The sequence below is a fragment of the Solenopsis invicta genome, chromosome 4 (genome assembly GCF_016802725.1).
Source record: "Solenopsis invicta isolate M01_SB chromosome 4, UNIL_Sinv_3.0, whole genome shotgun sequence".
Lineage (NCBI taxonomy): Eukaryota > Metazoa > Arthropoda > Insecta > Hymenoptera > Formicidae > Solenopsis > Solenopsis invicta.
In genome coordinates this window covers 72501-93791 of record NC_052667.1, presented here as the reverse complement: position 1 = coordinate 93791, position 21291 = coordinate 72501, and the positions used below count along the sequence as shown (strand labels likewise).

The following is a 21291-nucleotide window of genomic DNA, read 5'->3' as shown; positions in this document are numbered from 1 at the left end:
ATTTCTTGTTGTCCTTTGTCAAAAATTTAAAAAAATATTTAAATAATTACTATATAATTATAAACAATAAAAAGAAAAAAAATTTAGAAAATTTTTCTATTTTTTGATGAAATACATTTTTAATGTTAACTTTTAAAATCTTTTAAAAAAGATAATAAAAAGTTAAAACTTCGTTCTTTATAATATTGAGAAATAATCATTATCAGGAATTATAATACAATTTGTTGGCTACACAGAAGAGTCTCCCACGCCTCTTCCACTTATGACATATTAACAGACTACGGACACGTTAAAACACATTTAGAGATGGTCTACGTGACAGAGCGTTATTATAAATATAAGCTGTAACTTGGATAATTTAGGATTTTTTTGAAAAGATCAATGTTAACAACAGAGTGAAAAAAAAGAGACGTTGGACGACTCTTATTTTTACGACGAATAAAAATAACCGATAACTGCTGGTGAGAATAGAATTTTATGACGAGAAGGGTCTTTCATCGCGTATCAACAATGACCCGTGCAAATGTTTGATGAAGAAAAGACATGTTGGAATTATTATCGTGCAGCTATAAGTAGAAATATTTTGCGTTTGAATGAAATATTTCTACTTACAGCTGCGCGACGACACATAATTTCAACATATGCGAGTCGTTTTTTTTCTCTTAAAATTGAATGTATGTACAATAATTTTAGAAATTTAACATTTTTAGAATTATAAATGTCAGAAATTTATAATTTTTTTAATATTTCTTAAAAATTAATTAAATAGGTAGGTGCTTTCAGAACGAAAGAGTTGTAAAATATTAACACGTAAAAATATAAAATATATGTTTTATTATTTCCTTCAGATTTATTTAACAATGAGATCTAAATAATATATTGACAAAAAATCAATATTTTATTTACAATTACCTAATATTATACACACTCGAGCGCACGTACAAATGTAAATTACATACCAATTATCATAACAATTCTTCATAATCAAACATTCACAGATTGTTTATACAGAACTAGCTGGCTATAGCACTGTAAGGTTGATTAAGTAAGGTATCATCTGTTTTGCATTTTCTTTCAATTTTCCATTTTAACACTTAAACATTTTAGTATTATCTGCAGCAATTTTGCAATGTTGTATTACGCTTATATACGCAGGATTCTCCTCAATTTCAGAGCACGTTCAATTTTAGAAATTACAGTAGGCTGTAGCACACTATTTCCACGTTTTCATGAATTATTTCATACAATTTGAACACGTATGTACTCACACGTAACGTCTCGGCCTGCATCATGTAGTATGCGAGAAACGCGTGATGAAAATTTAACTCAAGGACTCGGGAAATATTAAAAGGTATCTTGCAAGTAAATAACAATCGCTATGTTGCTATTAAATAATAGTTTCGAGCGTTTTTATGTTTTCGATTAATTGTAAATAACAAAATTTAGCTCTAAATAGCTTCTTCACCAATTTATTTACTTTCAATGTTCCTATATCGTCAATAACAAATTGTGCATTGAATCAATGCACAATTACAAGTCGTTATGAAATAACGCTTAACTCTTACGTAGATTATAGGTATACTTTGCTCTGATAATTAAATAATGTGTTTAAATTATCACCATACGACTTCACGAATTAGTGCTTTTACATAATTGATGTATCATTACATCTATTTTGTGTTTTGGCCATTTAATCAAAGATTATAATTCGAAACACTTTTGCGATGTATTAAATCATAGGTTACTCGAATCAACCAATTAGCTTGTATTGTCGGAGGAGATTGTCTTTTATTCCATCTTTCCATTATCTTAATCTGATCGGAATATACGCAAGGTCATTTTGTTTCACGGAAGACCAAATGGAAAACATTAAATGAGCCGCTAGGTAGAAAACATTAAATTAAGTTTTGAGTTATGAGGATTAATTATACATATATGTATTTTATCCATTTAAAATATAACGATATGTTGCGATTTTGTTTCTAGTTTCTATGATTATACAGAAACACGTGTATTGGTGTATCCTGATAAATGTAATCATGACACATTTGACGAAATAATTTTATAAACAGCGTCGCAGTTTTCAAACAGCGTTTTTGTAGAACGGTAGAAATTTGTTATTGTAATAAAGAAAGGAAAAGAACAGAAGCAAGAAAAATACTTTTTACGGTACGCAATTACATCGTATTTTTTTCACCAAGCCATTTTATTTTTCTCATTTGCCCCCATTATGCGCTAGAGTAAATCTCACCGCGTCACATCACGTGGGCAGAATCCGTCGAGACGAGCGGCGAGTAATTAAACTTGATTTCGTATTTTATTTGTATTGACTTGTGTTGTTGAATCTCCAAGCATGTTCGCACAAGTATGCAATAAATCACCAAAGATTGACAGATACTTATCGGGTGATCGGCTAAAGAAGCGTATTAATAATTTTCAGGCTGTGTAAAAACAAACTTGAAAAAAATTTTTTTAAATACATTATTGCGTAAAGTGATATTTGTGTCTTTACGAAAATTGTGAAGGAAAATGTTATCGGCAAATGACATTTCCTATGAACAAGACACAGAAATGTTAAGTACGAGCACTTTTAATATCAGATTTACACGTTTATTCGATAAGATGTATTATAAAATAATTCTTATGTTCGCTCGTGTACGAACATAAATAAATTTCTAAGTTTTATCATGAAAAATAATAAAATCTTATTGTGTGAGTAAACATGAAAAATAATCAGACTCTTTTAAAATTTGAAATTTAGAAACACAATATTTTTATGTAAATATAATTATTATATTCACATATAATAATATTAAAAGTTTATAAAATATAATTTTAAAGTCACATGTAATTATTAGAATATTAAAATAATTGTATGTGATTATTCGAGAAGTATTTTTTTAAATTTAACAAATACTAGTAATCATCACATTTGTTGTCACTATACCTACAAATATTTGTTGAATTAACAAAATCTTTTCGATTTACGAAAGCTGAACGTATATCACAATAAAAGCAAAAAAAGTGTTTCTATATACAATATGAGTCTTATTTTTCATATTAATTGCATATATCTTTACTAACAATAAGCAACGTGCAATGCCTGAGCGCGCGAATTTCGGACAGTTTGATTTGCCAACTGTAAACTCTTCTCATTTAAAAATTATTATAGACTCAGCATTTTGAGATATTAAAATTATCATCTCAAAATGATATACGGTCTTGACGGGACATTCTGTATATGTATGTATGTACATACATATACAGAATGTCCAAACTAAGTAGATGTTTTGTATGTATGTATGTACGTATGTATGTATGTATGTACAAAATATCTATTTAGTTTGGAAATGCTGAAATCGTGACAAATTTCATTAGTTATTTTTTCGCGAGAATAAAACAATGAAAGAGCATCGTTCAATTTTTCTCTCAAGTCGGTGACACCTATGCGACTTGGTGCTTTTGGACGACGTAAACTCGCGCCGTAGTCGCCGTTACGGAAGTGAAAGAAAAATATCATTATTAAATAATGGCGTCGTCAAAGGGAAAAACAAGAGATCGACCCGCGAAAAAGCGGATAACAGGACGAATATTACATTCCGATACCCGTTCCCGAGTTAGATCGGCACAAAGTAAACGTGCGAACATTCCGTATAAACGACAGCCGTACGATTCCATCAGTATACCTCAATTGGTTTATCAACTTCTCACCATCGATAAATATAATCATGGTAATATGATAGAGATATAAAATTACACCAATATATATACACGCTGCAGTAGATTCAGACGTGCAATTAAATTATTTTAACCTACCTTTAAGCATTGTACAAACTCAAAGCTTTCATCTTAAAACTATACCTTATATAGGTTTAACATTTACCATTGAATTGTTAACATTACAATTGTACATCTTGTATGTAACTATAATCGATATTTGATAAGATATTGTGTCATCAACTAGATATAACCTAGAAATATCGATCTGTAATTTAATACCGTTACTATATGTTTATTGTCATAGAAGCGAAATGCTCTTCGTCTCCGACACGCTATAGAAGAATGCACAAGTCTCACGAACGGCAAAGACATTTATACGAAACGTCTAACCGTCACGGAATTGATTCGGAATCCATGTCCATGCAAATACCCGAATCTAGGCCCACGTCTATCGATAGTCTCGTGGAAGCAACGGATACCGCAAATAGCTCAGCACCGACGAGTTCCACGAACAGTAGCGTGTCAAATGTCTCAATGGAAGAACCAAACCCAACCACCCTTGCAAATTCGCTCAATAGCGCTAAAGCGCTTTTCAGAAAAAGATCCTTGGTACAGCTCATTAACAGTTATATCAGAGCTGGCATCGAAGAAGGTGCATTTTTCAATGATAAACGCGCTCTTTTCAAAGCTAGACCGACGACAGTCGTTTAGCGGACCTCTATCGCTATCGCGTCAACGATTCGCTCTCATTATTGCCCGCTATATGTGGGAACGCTCTTAGCACAGTTAAAATTTTCAAGTGTGATTTACAACGTGTGTACAATTAATGACATCCATATTGCAGGAAAACGACAGGCCAAAAAGTATATTCGCAAAGCTCTATCTCTCGGTGTGAGATCGGGTTATTTGATCCCGACTGATCGACAAGGTAATACGTTGCGTGTATGTCCGACTCTGGACACACGATCTTGGAGTTGGAGACGGGCCGATACTGAGTCTCGACAAAGACGACGCGTCGCTCGACGAGGGGAAAAGACGCGTTTGACAACTGTCGCCGATCGGAAAGCGATGCGTCGCGGAATTCCGCGAGATAAGTCCCTTCGTAATGTGGATAATGAATTAACGTCGTCAAAAGGAAGACACGGAACGCAACCCGCTCAAAGTTCTGCCAAAAGTTTCAACACGTTGGAAAATAATTTGAGAAAATCGTCTGGTAAATCGTTACGCGAGAGAAGCAAGCTAAACATTTTTGCGAAAAAGAACAAGTTAGTTAATATTTATTTTATTTGAAATGAGACACGTATTATAATTTTTCTGTCTGTTTATAAGTCTCCGATAAGTCTCCTTCCTTAAGTACAAGAGAGAGAGAGAGAATGTAAATTAATTGTAGTCGATATTAAAATTAATACAAAGAGATTTTTATATTTTCTCTCATAAAATTACGGTACCGCAAAATTAAATGACTACCTCTTGTGAATCTGTTTCTAAAAATATCACTTTTTTACGCTTTTTAATTTGAACAGCGACTCAACAAGCTTAAATATGTTATGAAAATAGATTTACTGGACTTTAACATAGTACGGGCATTTTAATAAGCTTAAGCACTATACGAACATCTTAGATTTAAACATTTCGAAAACAAGAGCAGATGAAAAAGAAGTCACAATGATATTAAAATCTCCTTTTCTCATATTGTTGTCATCGACAGTAGTGTTAGAGATATTGATTTACGGAATAAATTTTGTCACTTTGTTATATCTGTTTACAAAGGAAAACCAATTTGTTTGCATCATTTGTTTACAAAGGAAAATCAATTTGTTTGCATCATGTTTTTTATTCTTCTTTTATTTTTAGCAAAATTAACAATACGAGGAACAATAAACGAGGACGACAACGAAAAGAAGACTGCGGCAACATCAAGAAATCGGTCAAAAGACGTACGTTATTTTCTACAAAACGCGCTGAGAATGTTCATGAACCAATTGAGGAAAGTTATAAGAATATTAGTGGAAGAGATCGCGACCAGTACAACGGCATGATTGAAGATAATTACAGAGCTGAGAAACGAAAGTCGATATCGAGCCGAGAGGACGAATCCAGGATAGAAAAGCAAAAGATAGAGGCGAATATCAACGATGACAGAATAGATTGCAGAAATTCCGATATGATAGAAAGTAGAAATATCGATAACGACAATGATAAAACATCTGGAAAAGAGAGTGTCGAATGTAATATGAGCAGCACAGTGACGAGAGAAATGGAATCTTGAAGAATTAATGGCAGATTTTAAATATCGCTTTTCTTAATCCGGAAACGAAAATTTTCTTTCTTTCCTACCCTTTGTCTCTTTTCATCGTTTGTAAAATATATTTATTACATGTATTTTTTAAAATTTATTTGAAATTATATTTTTATATAGGAAGCACATGTGTATATACCATTTTTAGCGCTGCTTTCTCTTAGATAGATTTTCGAGAAAAAAAGGACATTTATATTGCAAATATTAAATTTTGTTACAATCTTTTTAAATACTATTATTTCAGGTCGCGTTCTCTGCGTTTTAACACAATTTTAGATTAAAATAATTAATGACGTTGTAGTCATACAGCAATACTGATAAATTAATAAACCAATAGTCAGTTGCTTTTCAAATATTAACAAAATATAAAGTTTTTAGATTTAATTCTATTTTAAAACGCGTGTTTACAACATTGTCAATATATTTATGTTTCTCATTTTGTTTTTCCTCCCCTATCTTTTCCTTGTCTATCGAATGTGTCATAAACTCACTTATTTATTTTTAAATATTAACAAAGTTGAACTGGTTACTGTCAAATTTAATACTCAATTAAAACAAGTATCATCGTATGTGAAAAAAAAAAATTGTTTAACTGTTTAAAGCCAAAAAACTAAGTACCGCGTTTTATTTCTTGACGTATGTACATAAATACATATGTATATATATGTGCACCTACACATACAATGTTATTGCCTGTGATTTATAAAAATCTATTCAGTAATTAATCGATTATTCAAACGATAATTGCAAATAACTTTAAACAAGAAAAAATGACGAAAGAAAAAAATGCTGGTGGAAGATAATATCATTGTTCTTTTTTTTTTAATTTTTAATACGTCTCAGATAATCTCATACAAAATTTGCGCCAACTGATCAACTGATTATTATCCACAAAATTTAAAGAATTGAGACAGATATATTCAACAATTAGAAAACAAATCTTTCACGCTATCTGTAAACTAAAAAAAAATAGCAGGACCAACGGTAACCCCCCAAAATGGCTCGCATAAAGAAACATCAAAATAAACCGCGAAACCAAAAAACGAGTGAGTGATTATTTTCATGAGTTAAAAAACCAAAATCTCTCTCTTTCTCTCTCTTTTTCTCTTTCTTTCTCTCTAGTTGTGTCGTTTCTCTTGTAATATTTTCATGTACATTTTAACCCACCAACAAAGTTGCAGATTATATATTAATTTTAATTTGCGATAACACTATAAAGAAAAAAGCCATTTCTAAATTTCATATCTGTTTTATGTAACTGCACATAAAAATTAGTTTGTTATATTATTTAATTATATAAAGCACTAGTCTTGGTTTTTTGTTTTTAATATGTATCTAGTATTTCAATTTTCGATTTCAGTTGAAATTTAATATATAGTATATGAATGTGATGTGAACAAGTCAACATTAATATTAGGCAGCATTGGTACATACATTATTTTTCATATTTTAACTATTTTTAACTGATTGATATTAAAAGACAAAACAAAGAAATTTATACAAATAATAAAATAAAAAATATATCATTTATTCACCATAATATGATTTAAAGAGCATCTTCGTCGCAAGCCAAATATTCCCGAGTTAGTTTACAAGTTCCTCGTTGCGAATGAAGCTTTTGACTATACAAATAGTCATATAGATATATGCCGTTATTGCGATAAAAAAAAAAGTCATGACGAGGTTTTGGATTCTTCGCAAATCATCGACGGAAGCACGAGCTACAAAATAAGGCAAGAAGGGCGTAAGAATAGTGGCAAAATTTCGAAATTGCACAATGTCAAGCGATGTCACGTCTCCAGAGGCCTACCGATCTCATATCTACAACGCTGCGTGAACGACGAAGGTACAAAATTAATTAATAATTTAATTATAGATCGCTATACATAAATTAAATTGCAATGGAATGGTGATTAAAAGATATAGAATACAGAGAAATACTTTCAAATATTTATTTCGTCTACAAATATTCTGTAACCGACATGCAAATGTGTTACGTAAAATTTCAAACTGATTTCGATAATAAATAAACTTGTCGAGTGTAATGTGAAATTACACTCAACATAAGAAAGTTTTTGTTCATTAGACATAACTTTTTACCGTAAGTAAATTTCACAAGTTTTCTTTGATAGATGCGAGAAAGGCAACAAGAAAATATATGAAAAAAGCGTTGGACTTTGGTGTCGAGTCCGGTTATCTTATCCCCTCGGATCCTGCGTACAAGATTCTACGCGTGTCCTCCGATTTGATGAAAAGCGACTCGTCTCTCTCAAGAAACAAAATTAACGAGATTTGCAACATGGCTCTCTCTAAGAATCGCAATATTTCGACCAGGCTCAACGAACTTCAAGTGCAAGAGCAAGGGAAAAGGCAAAGAAGACGTCGAAGATCAGATCGAAAATCGAGAAGAGATTCGAAAATGCGTCGTAAAAGCAGAAGCAGAAGCAGAAGCAGAAGCAGAAGCAGAATCAGAAGAGGAAGAAGGAGTAGATCTCGTGGTGGAGGACGTCGAAGATACAGGTAATTATCAGACGTAATATCACATAATTCACACGATATAATATGATTAATACCATATAAGTAGAAAACCTCGAGATAAAACTTACGAAAACTCTATTAATTGTAATTTGCAAAAAAAATTGCCATGATCAAAAATAAGAGGGCAACAAAGGAAGAGATAAATTTGAGAAATTATTTTTATTCCATTGGAAAATATTGGTTCAATTGTGAATAGTGGTTGAATTTTTTCTCAAGTTGAAGTAAATTTTGAAGAAAAAGTGGAAAAGAACAAACATAAACGTATTGATCTATACGTATAGGTTTATGCTAATAATATACATACAATATAATTCATTCACTTATTTATATAATTTATTAGTTAAGTTTTAGTTTTAAATAACAATTGCAGTTTAGAAGAAATTTATAATGCAGCGAAATGTATATGTGAAAGAAAGAAAAAGATGTGTATGTAATATGATGGGGGATGTAATATCATAACTATCTCTATATAGTTTACGTTTCTTCAATAATAAACGCACCGTTTCCTACGATCAATAGAATTATTTTTATCTTTGCATAATTGCTTCTTGTTAGGCAAAATAATTAGAATCTAGCGTTATAATCGCTTAGAGTGTTGGCACTGTGAAAGTGTGAACCACACAGTGTAGGTTTAGAAACGCGATAAAACGGTCAAAGGGATTTCCAGCCCGCAGAATCCCGAAGAGGTTGCCGAGGATGAGTCGGGCGATTACGAGATGGATAAGAACGATCCAAAGAGCGATATTCACACACACGACGACATAGAAAGAGAAGCAAAGACCGTTCGATCGAATCAGTCTGATGAGGAACGATCGACGAAGAAAGCTGAAGAGGATAACTCGGCGGATTTATACCATTGACGAGGATGATGAAACTGAGACGATGAGAATGAGAAAAAAAGGACCGACATTACCAAATCATAATATATAGTTATTTCAAAATTAAGCGGCCAAGTGCAATTTTTATTTTACATCTCTTACAATACGATATTATGTTTCGGGTGTGTGAGTGTGCGCGTGTGCGTGTGCGCGTGCGCGTGTGCGTGTGCGTGTACGTGTACGTGTGCGTGTGCGTGTGTGGACAATTGACAGATTGTACCATTCGCTTTACCAAATGCATTTTGATACTCGTTTATCGATAACGTAACGATTACATCTACAGAGTATAATCGTAAACAAGTGTCATATGTACCATATACATATTTCAATAATTTGATGTGTATTTAGACATTAGATAATATAATAAGACAGTGACATCATTTTCGGTCTTACAAGTATCGTCATTGAACGCCTCGGAACGTATCGGATTTTATTTTAAAATTGAAATGGAATTGAAAGAGATGTGTTGGAAAATGTACTTTTTGCCCTACGTGCTTCTTTTTTTAAGTTATCATTAAAATTTAAAGAACGTTTAACCGTACGTTTCCGTAATTTACGGAATTTACATTATTGTTTGGAAATGAAATTTCTTCTATGCAAATTTAAACTTATTTCACTACTGAGATTGAAATTTTCTGCGATCGTGCATATTATTTATCTGCAACAATAAAATTTGTTAAATTATCCGTTGCGTTGCGTTATGTAATTTTGTGTACGCTAATCGAAAGTTATACGCTGAGAAGCCGATGATATGCCATAGAACTTGTTACAGATATTAGAAAACTTTACGTAAGTCAATGCACCTCTTCTAGCTTACGACATCACTCCCATTCAATTGCTCTCAGAAACTCCCACTTGGAGTGTTTCCGGTGTACTTGCAGCCCGAACAATCGCGTCGAGACCTTGGCTAGCTTCGAAGTTGCGAAATATATCGCATATTGTTTGCCTTCTTTTTTTATTTTCCGTTCAATTCCATTGTCATCTTTTGCATAATAACGAGATTTCAACGAGATTTTTATTTTACGTTGTAATACTTTCCGACTATTGTTTTCGCTTTAATATCAACACGTTTCATACATAAGTATATTATTATTATATTGTACATGTATAAACTATTACATACTTTTCTTGTGTTACTTTTTTTCGACGAAATATGTAGTTGCCTTCCAGGACAAATTTCGCAAATTGATCAGAGAATTAAACAGAATTGATACAAAGTACAATACTCTTTTTTTTATACAAGTAAAATCAATATTTCCTTTTCGTTACAAAAGAAAATTTCAAGTTTCATTAAAGAGTGTGTAATTTGATTATATCTAGTGTTTTCACCTACCCCCCTGTAGGGCGATCGCACCTACAAATTGCACGTCTTTTTCTCTGCAATTACAAATGTCATTAAAAGTTAGACGACCTTGACTACCTCGTGAACCATAGTCGGCAATTTGCGAATTCGTTCTTTCTCCCTCGCTTTTTTTTCATTCTCCATGACTCGAGCTCCGCGCCGACTCACCCGCTATCCATTCACCATCGTCGTGCATATTATCCCGAGCATTACGTTTGTCCTGCTCGCTCTGCTGCCAGTAACCTGCTTCGCGCAGCACGCGATGCACATACGAAGGGGTGAAACGGATCGATCGCAGGGTTGCATCGCGTCTCCTCGACGACGACGAAACGTAACGCACGTTTCTCGCTTTGACACGCCCGGCATCATCGCCGCCGCCGCCATCGTCGACGCCGTCGCCGTCGCCGTCGTTGTCGTCATTTTTCTCGTCATCATCGTTATTCCTCTCGTCATTATTACCAATCGATGAATAAACGATCGATTGACAATTGTGCATCACGTGGACACAAAATTTATGGCGACGTCTTTTAACAAACTATTTGTAGAGTAATTGAACGTCACGATTGCGAGGGCGACGGCGACGATGACGGACGAGGCGGCTACGACGAACGGCGTCTCGACGTTGTTGGCAGGCGCGCCTGCACACACACGCACGCATACACAAACACACACACACACACACACACACTCTCGATCGTCACTAGAGAATCGGAGGAGAGCGACGGCGGCTCCAGTCGACACGCGGCGTCGCGACGCAAACCAACCCGCGTGTATCGTGCTAAAGATATCTTCACGTGCTTGGAGCTTAGTTAAATTGTTGATTTTTTTCAACAAAATCACTTTGACGAGTCTCGATTGTCGAACAAGGAATGCGCGGCAGCTGAAGGAATTAAATATAGCGGCAATGCGATCTTTGAATCGACAATTTTTTCTCATCGGGTAAGTCTTATTGATATATAATACTTATTCGGCCGTTTTTGATCGGTATGATTAATGAGTCTGTGATTGTAACAATAACTCTCTCTCTCTCTCTCTCTCTCTCTCTCTCTCTCTCTCTCTCTCTCTTACTCATGCAAATTGCTTTTTTTTTAATATCCAGCAATTTTGCAAATTCCTGGAAATATGGCTCAAATTTGTAGGAGAAATTGTTTCTTCAGATCGATCTTGCGATATCGAACGATTGTAATTATGAGAAAGAAATTATTGCCAGTTATATCAAATGAAACATTTCTTTCCAAGAGAGGCCATGGATACGCCCGAGCATCAGGTCAACATAGTACGTTCACCATCACTTTACGTTCACTACCCCTTGTAAATGTTAAGAGTGCGACGATTAAACGTTCCGAGAATAATTAATTCCGGGAATAATGCCGTACACGATCAACACTATCAAAGAGAATAATTTTGTTATACCGGAAAAATTTTTATATATAATTAAAGACTCACGCGTCTACACTTGAATTAATTGTTCCTTCATTTGTTTAATTTATTTGTCTCCCACTTTTTGTTTGTTATAATCAATTTCCATATTTCAATCAGCAAATTGACACATTTATAACAAACATTAATTTGCGCAGCATATTTTACATTTACATTTTTGTTTCCGTCAATAATAATCTGATCTACTATTAATATTGGCGTTTAACTTTAAGTTTAATTACTTAAATTTTATTTTAAAAAAGAAAAATATTCTTTCTTAATTTACACTTGCACAGTGTTTTCAGAGGATTTCTTCAAAAGTATTTCTTCGAATTTAGGGTAAGGTTGCCGAAATTGCATCACTTTTCACATAAAAGCTTATAACTAAGGAATTATGAAGAATATCTATAACTTTTTTACGTCATAATAAAGTACAACATTTCTCCTTTCATATATATTTTTTTCAGAATTTTATGTATTGTCATAAATTTTTAAATGACGACTTTTAAGAAACCTTCAAATAGTGCGATTTAGGCAACTGGTCTCCTAAATCGCACCACAGGTTAATATTACTCTTCCTAGAGTAAAACAACACTTTTTCTGCTAGATTCTTTCTTCTCGAGCAAAAATGCGTTAGATAAGCATAATTTTATTAATATTGGAGATAAATACCGTAAACTAAATATAATTTTAGTCAATGTCATCATATCAATAATTTTTCAATAATATTGTAATAACATTGTTACATTATGGCAATATTGGTACAATGTATGCTTGTATGATTATTATATTTGATTTTATATATATAGCCACGATCAAAGCAATGGTGCGATTTAGGAAACTAAAACATGGCGCGATTTAAAAGACTAAAGCATTTTGTAAAACTTTCTTCGTTTAATTTACAAATAAGAGTACAAAGTTATTTGAACTTTGCTAATCTAATTTTAATAATATTGTGATCATTACAAATTATCGAAATTTTGATTATTTATTTTACCTTTTTTGCAATCGAGCTACAAAATGTGTTGAAAAATAGCAACAAAGTTACCATTTTTCTAAAAATATTAATTACAAAATTTCTATTGTTCTTAACATGTTGAGTTCAATAGAGGATAATGATAATGTTATGTAGTTACTAAATAATCCTGCAAAGAGTGTATAAGTACTGTAGTTGAATTTATACCCAAGATGATGCGATTTAGGAACCGGTGCGATATCGGCAACCTCACCCTATATCTACTATATGCTATTAAATATATAAGATAAATAACACGTGACTTGTCTCATTTTCATTTTACAAAAAGCACTTTGAATTTGTCGAAAGTTGACATAAGAAACCTAAATTTAATTTTATACATGCCATGTCTAGTTGTCTTTTTATTTGCATCTGACTGACTGTGAGTTGCGATGCTTACGAGATTAACTGTTCAGTGTTTGTGAATGAACACGTTTCGTTTCAAGACAATAATCATCCCATTTTGAGAACTTGGTAAAAAAGAATACAAAAGAAATAAGAGAGGATTAATATATTATGGCAATTATATTCTCTCACGTATATATTAAAGATAGAACTGACGGCGCGGCGGTAAAGGAGAGAAATACGTACGTATATTATGCATTGTTAATCTAGGCCGTAGCCAGCCTCATCAATTAAGCACAGATACCCGTTCCCGCACGTTTTCGGTAGCAATAGTTTTGAATTTCATTCGAATTCGACATAAAAACACGCAACAACATAATATTCGCCATTTACACTACAATGACATATGCAGTAGTTCTAACACGTTCCGTTAAGAAAAAATTGATATTTCTTCGCGTAAAATTTTTCTACGCTAATCTATTGTTATGCACGTCACAAAATAATTTTTTGTAGTAAAGAGATTACAAATAACATCTTTAATTGTAAGAGAGGATATAGCCTACAGTTAAATAATTGCACAAACTCTATTCCAAATCTTACATGTGTGTGTGTGTGTGTGTGTGTGTGTGTGTGTGTGTGCTTCGTCTATCAATTTAAAATTTAAAAGGAAATTGGTCGTTCTAAGTAAATAGACGTAATCTTTTAAAGATGTATAAACATCAGAAAGAGTTTTTTGCAATACATGCGGAATATGCAATAATATTTCGTTTCTCATATAACAAACGTAACATATCACACGTTAATTATAAAAAAAATTGTCTTTTTATAATTAACTTTTTATAATTAATTTATGCATTTCTTTCGTCGTATAATAATTAAATAATCTGATTGTGTTAGCTGTGTTATAATTCAAAGTTGTTTTACACGTTTTATTTGATTTATATGTCACATATGGTCTTCTGATGCAATTACGTTTCTGCACCGCTACTATCTTTTCACTAAACTCAAAGACACATATCACTGCATCTTCCCTTGAAAGGAAAAAAATAGAAAGTTGCGAGAAAGCAATTTTACCTTCTAGAGGAAACGTGTTGAAAGGAAAACATGCTAAAGGGATCCTGAAGCCAACAATTCTAAAAAAAAGCAGTTGCTATATTTACGTATACGCACGTTTGCTGATCGAACGCGTATATTGAACGGAAGAGAGAAAGAGAGAGAGAGAGAGTTGCTTTTGTAATTTTAATTCTAAACTTACAAGGTGTAAAAAAAGTTACACTTCTAATGTCGTGGACTCTTAAATAAATAATATGGCTTACTTGATAAAATTTGTTTCAGTCAACATTGAGTCTATAAAATACTTTTTATAATTAGTGAGTTTATTTAATAGAAAAACTACATTCTTCAAATAAACAAATACAATCCCATAATTTACGAAAATTGCGCTTCAAGTACTGCGTGTACATACACTCTCATGAGTCTGCTTAACTATTGTTTTGTTCCTCTGCTTTAACTTGTATTTTGTTGTTCTTTCTAATGCGATCGATCATCTCCCCATGCACAGGCAAACGTTATGAATCATCAATCATTTCGAATCTACACATGCAGTCATTTGCATACTTTACATAAAAGTTATGTATAATTCCATATATTATTTGCCGAAAGAGTGTTTCCGAAAAATGTGTCGGATAAGTTATTTTTTTATTTATTTAAAATCAAACATCTATTGAAATGTACATACAAGAGAAAAACATGATGCCATTTTACAAATCTATATCATTCATAATCTGTACACTACAAATCATATTTGTATATATGACATGTTACAAGATTAACTTTTGTTTCGATAAAATCTAAAATAATGAAAATGTTAGAATGTTAAATTAATTTATGAATAGAGAACATTATGACAGAGAACAACGAAATAAAAAGTCGATAAAAATATACCGATAATGATAACGTATGAAACTCTGTTGATTAACTTCAACATCGAGAAAATATAATTACTCAAAAAAAGTAGAATACAAAAAATAGAAATAGAATTGCTCTTATCATTGCGCGCGTAAGATAAACAATGATAAAGCAATGAGAGAATTAACGCATATTCTTGCGTTTATACATGTATGTATTTAAAGACACAAAAGCAGCATACAATATGTACTCGTATTATAGTTTGCTTTATGGCATCGCTTTATTAATCTATTTACATCGAAATTATATGAGTTTTAGTCCATTTTGTAATTTGTTGACATTTGATAATATGAATGATTAAGGGAACTAATAACTCCGCGTTAGGTATACAATAACAATCAAGATTCAAGAGTAAGAGGTAAGGTCGCTTCTACTTTAAAGTTCTCAGGGTACATATAAATCTCCGAATTGACAGACGATATCTAACCTCATTTCAAGGCTGCAACCTCCGATTTCCAAGCTTTTAAAAAGACTACGCGATACACAATTTTCCTGGAGTTTATAGATTTCTTTTTTTTTTTTTTTTTGTAAAACATCCAAGTATCATTAGAAGATAAAATCAAACGGAATTCTTGATACAATTACCTTGACACAAATAGAAAAAAAAATAAGTGCATTGTATGATACGATATTGCGATTGCAGATATATATATTGTACATCGAGGTATTCGATGATTGTAAAAACGTTCAAACATAAAAAGCTTAGTTCGTTCGTTCGAGTTGATCGACGCATGGGTGCAATGAATAACCAATCATGAGCACAATGTGAACTAGCAGTTTTTATTATTATCTGTGCTGCGTTCGCCATTTTCACTGTAAAATAAAACTTGATTTTTGCACACTCAACTATCTCGCATTGCATTTTGTGAAAAACTCGCGGATGCCACAAGGAGTTGCTACGCAACAAGTCGCCAGTCTTGGAAAAATCGACTAACTGTAAATAATGAAGAGAAAATTATATATTCTCGGTTGTCAGACAACACGCCGCTGAATAAATGGAAAGAGAATCAAACTTGTCCTATATAGAAAAATTTCATCTAGTACATAGGGTAAAGTCGCCTATTATGGGATAGGTTCCTGACATGAGGTAGCGAGGTTTCTGCTACATTAATAAACGCACATAGTTGGTACCATCATAAACTTATTATTCTTGGGGTGAAATCTATTTAGTAGAACATTTATTATTAGATCATGCGTGCAGTCAAAAAAAAATTTTTTGAAATTGGATGTCAAGTTTTATTGAGATGAATCTTTAATCCTCGTTTATTATAAAATAAACAAATATTTGATAATAAATTCTCCATGCAGTGATAGAGTAAAGTCGTATTAATAGAAAAATACTGAATGTTATGACGAGAGCATCATAGATATTGATTTGTTCGATGTGATTTTGTGAGGCTAACCAAGGTCTTCAGACCTCGTTACACTAATGAGTACCATAACTACGGTGCTATTCAATCGCGCATTACGCACTGCTTGTGTATATTTTCTTTACGTTGTCGGATTTTTATCGACACTTGCATTTGAATTTATTTGAGTAGGACAGATTTCCATTACTCGAATAATGACATTTGAATCAATTGATTTAAATATTCCACATGTAACACGTACAAACTAGATTAAGCATACGAATTTATTGCAGGATTACATTGTGTTGGATTAGCGCGCGCACGCGCACGCGCACGCGCACGCACACGCACACGCACACGCACACGCACACGCACACGCACACGCACACGCACACGCACACGCACACGCACACGCACACGCACACGCACACGCACACGCACACGAGAATAAGTGTAAAATATTTATTACATTTTGTGTACAACCATGCAACAAACATCATTTATAGCAGGCTGCAATTTTTTGAGATTAATACATATTTCTAACAAATAGAACATTAATAGAGGAGAAGAGGATATTATAGCTACTGTCGACAATATGGTTATCCCTATTACCTTCGTTATTAAGGTGACATATTCTAACAATTGTTTATGGAGTTATTCATTTAGTAGCCCGCCGTTTTTTAGTCATGCTAATATGACAATACATAATAAGTGACAATTGTCATAAGGTATTTTTACTTTTGAGCACTTCTAAACTTTTTCAAGGTACACCTTTAACTTTTATTACTCATACTTCCTCATTATTCTTAAACTTGTGTATTATCACACGAATGTACATATACTTGAGTGTTTTTTTGTTATTTACCTTTCTATTCGGCTATACACATTACGATTTATACAACGTTAAAACAATAACATGGAATTTTGTTAATATAGTTTTTTAAACGAAATTTTTATATCGAAATATTTGTTCGATAAATCGATTGTCATTCTAAAGAGCGGTGTTTAGAAACATTAGAGACATCATTTTATGCTTGTTGTTTAATGTTAAACAGGGATAAAATGATATTTTTAATGAAATTTCTAATGGTATTTCTAAAGCTTCTGAACGCAGGAAAATTCTAAATCAGGAAAATTTTAAACAATGGAAAATTAAAAATATATAGTTTTGTAATAAGATATTGTGTTTCTTTTAAATTAAACTAATTTTTTTTAAACTAATTATTTTTCTGGATAGCCATACCACTTTTTTTCTTCCACCGATTATGCAGTGCATTAAATTTTTATAAATCACATCCTAAATAATAAATATTTCATTACTTTGAGTCTAGAATCAGTCAAACAACACTCTGACGAATGTAATCGTTCAAGTTTCAATAGAAAATATTAATTATAAATAAAGCTATTCAATAAAATGAAAATGGGTGCCATATTATTCTCTTCTCCTCTACACCGAAATACAGCCTACAAAATATCGCAAAGGATGTTATGATGCTTGCTCACAATGATGTATGTATATATGTATATGTATGTACATATGTCGCAAGCACATTGATTACTATATACTCGTATATTCGTCTAGAATTATAAAAGATCTATAACGCAAAGAGGCTAACGAGTTAGATATTCTCTTTCACAATACTTTACACGTTTATTTGTTTATGTAAAACTAGCAAAAGTGACATAACGTTTCTCACAATACGTAGATATCTATTACCTTTGCACATTCCAATTACGATTATTTATGATTTACGATGTTTTTTATCTAGATAGTGCGACGTATATTGCTATCTGTAACGTAGGATAAATCGGTCCATTGTGCTTTCATTCATAAAATGTTTAGCGGAAAACTAATGACAATGATTTTCAACACATTATTTTAACAACTTTTATTATTTGTTGAGTCAATATAATAATAAATAAATAGAGCTTATTCACGCGGTGTGTTTCTACATAAACTATAGCTTCCGAAGAAAATGAGTGAGTTTTTTCTCGTAGAAAATGCTTTTCATGTATGAGAAAGTAAGTCGCTTCAGAAAGTCGAAATCTGACACTCGAGTCATTAACGAAGTCGAATCACTAATTTAACAGGCTCTCAAGAATGCGGCTTAATAAACGTTATCGTTATTATCTTGGGTATTAGCTTTTATTAGAACTTTTGTTAGTACTTTCTTTTAACATTTTTTGTATATTCAATAAACATTGTTTTACGTGAATGTGTATACTTGATATTTGTATTTTTTACAAATATGTACATTTTGAACTATACACATATACACAATTTGGGAGGAAAGGTTACAGCACATCATGGTCACATGTTAAAGGAATGCGGTATTATAAAATACAAGATACTTGTGTTGTGTGCACTGCGTGTAAATTTAACAAGTTTTTCAAGTTTTTTTCTCGTGGAAAGTTAGGAGTACGCATTTGCACCGTTGATATGTTGAAATATTTATTAGTAGCTGCATGGCAAAAGAAAATGTCAAGTGTAATGAAAGTTTGATTGAACTTAAAAAAAATAGTTCATTTTTCTTGTGTTACAATATATAGTATTCGCTTGTTTTGAGAAACGTTTATATAACCAGTTTTGTTTTCAAGATATACTTAATCAACTTGTACAGTTAACTAGCTCCAGCAGTTTCACCTCTACCAAGTCTATATTTCATATAAGCAGTTACAGATATAGACTTCTAGCTTAGGTACTACAGCTGAGCGTTTTTATGGACAAATCGATGAATCCTATTAAACAAAACAATATCAGAAAGAGCCGTGACCTAAAAATTAAGCGACATTTGTCGCGTATGTTTGCCTTTTCTTTATTATTTTGTATTGTTACATAAAGTAGTCAAAAGAAAGTAGTCACAGGGCTGATGAGAGTATGACTCGGTAATAAGTGCGTAAGTTATTTCTGTTCAATATGCAGACTTAATTTTAATTTGGACGTTTCGGCACCATTTTGGCTGGGCCATCCTCAGCTAGTGAAATACTAAGATTTTTAGATGTCGATTAAAACTCTATAGCAAAAAAGTTGTCCAAAGTTGTGACTCTATGGTGTCCACTCGTTGTAGTGATAACCTGGTTTAACATACGAGTATTTCAGTGTCGACTAACAAAACTAAAAATTTTAAAAAGAATATTTACGTAACTGTACGAGAATTGATGGACTATTATAACAGTGACATACCGTGACAACTCACCAAGTTTGTCATAAAATTTGTCTATAATTTTACACAAATTATGGAACCGTGCAAAAATTTCTTAAAAATGACAAATTTTTTAAATACGTTCGTACTAACTGAATTAATTACATCCGCAACATTAGGTTTAAGAAACGTTTGGTACTGTGGCTCATTAACTGTCCAAAATGGTGCCGAAACGTCCGATTCAAAATAAAGTCTGATACTTTGAGTCAAACGTGCGATGGTGCACGGCAATCTACTGGCTATTATTATAAATAATATAACACAATTATGAATGCCACGGTTGTATGTAATACACCGAGGACAAATTAGGAAGCAAGCAGGCAGATAGGAAGAAAGTAAAGGGGAGCGAGAAGCAAGGACGATGCCAGGTGACCTGACTGACCCATATTTGTCGCTGCCTTGTAAGATACAAAGATAGTTGGCGTGCCAGCAATCTGCGAGAGATTGTTGACCCATCTACGTGGGTGTCGTTTAGAAGAACTACCTGTCAAGAACTAGTTGAAATTCGAGCGACGATCTTACGAATTAACATTAGTACATTCGTAATTAACATTAGTAATTCGCTGACGGATAACTCACACCGCTGTTCAATGTTGCGATGTTTCTCATCATTTATTTCATCTTGCTAATTTTACGCATGATATACATGTACATACATACATGTACTCGTATATGTTAAAAGGAAGCTCTTATCGTTGTCGCTCTTATGATACGCTTAGAATTTATTTGCTCTCTCAAGACCTCCCCGTTACAGATTCGTCACTTCATTTCTAAATTTCTGTACAACTTACTTTTATAATAATACTATACAACTTTGTTATCTCGTTTAATTGTAATTTGCTTCCATTTGAGCAACTTTACTGCTCTCACGGCAGTAAGCTGTATAAAATATTAAAATAATAATATACCTACCTTTTTTATATGACATTTATCTTAATTATAGCAAATAGTCGTATCAAGTAAATATAATTTTAATATAAAAACGAGAAAGAACAGAACAAGAATATTCAGAAAACACGTGAAATTTCTTTTGAGTATTTGAAGAAAAGTGTGGATAACAGGGGTATATCTATTTGATTTGATTAACATTGCTACAACACAAGAATTTAAGGAAAAACTTTTGTACATGCGTTATGGCCATCTATTTTGTCCAATTTATGGCTTACAATAAATATCAAGTTATTTAACTTTACGGCATTCAATCGAGATAGGCAC

General features: G+C 32.6%; 3 protein-coding genes across 4 annotated transcripts in view; all 3 read left to right on the top strand.

Moving 5' to 3' along the window:
• Window positions 1–3371: 3371 nt before the first annotated feature.
• Window positions 3372–5989, top strand: LOC105195838. Its single transcript, XM_039447952.1, has 4 exons — window positions 3372–3748; window positions 4015–4372; window positions 4565–4985; window positions 5575–5989. Exons 1-4 carry the CDS (start codon window positions 3530–3532, stop codon window positions 5987–5989), a joined length of 1413 nt encoding a protein of 470 aa, XP_039303886.1. The 5' UTR covers window positions 3372–3529.
• A 1027-nt stretch (window positions 5990–7016) lies between these two features.
• LOC105195839 (serine/arginine-rich splicing factor 4) lies at window positions 7017–8707 on the top strand. The gene is made up of 3 exons (XM_011161444.2): window positions 7017–7065; window positions 7572–7865; window positions 8152–8707. Exons 1-3 carry the CDS (start codon window positions 7017–7019, stop codon window positions 8541–8543), a joined length of 735 nt encoding a protein of 244 aa, XP_011159746.2. The 3' UTR covers window positions 8544–8707.
• Window positions 8708–11365: 2658 nt separating this feature from the next.
• The window catches only part of LOC105195799, a 32580-nt gene continuing 22654 nt past the window's right edge, over window positions 11366–21291 (top strand). For both annotated transcript variants that reach the window (XM_011161406.3, XM_026135882.2), the window contains exon 1: window positions 11366–11716. The gene's annotated coding sequence lies outside the window, so the exon portion shown is untranslated. The remainder of the gene's footprint in view (window positions 11717–21291) is intronic.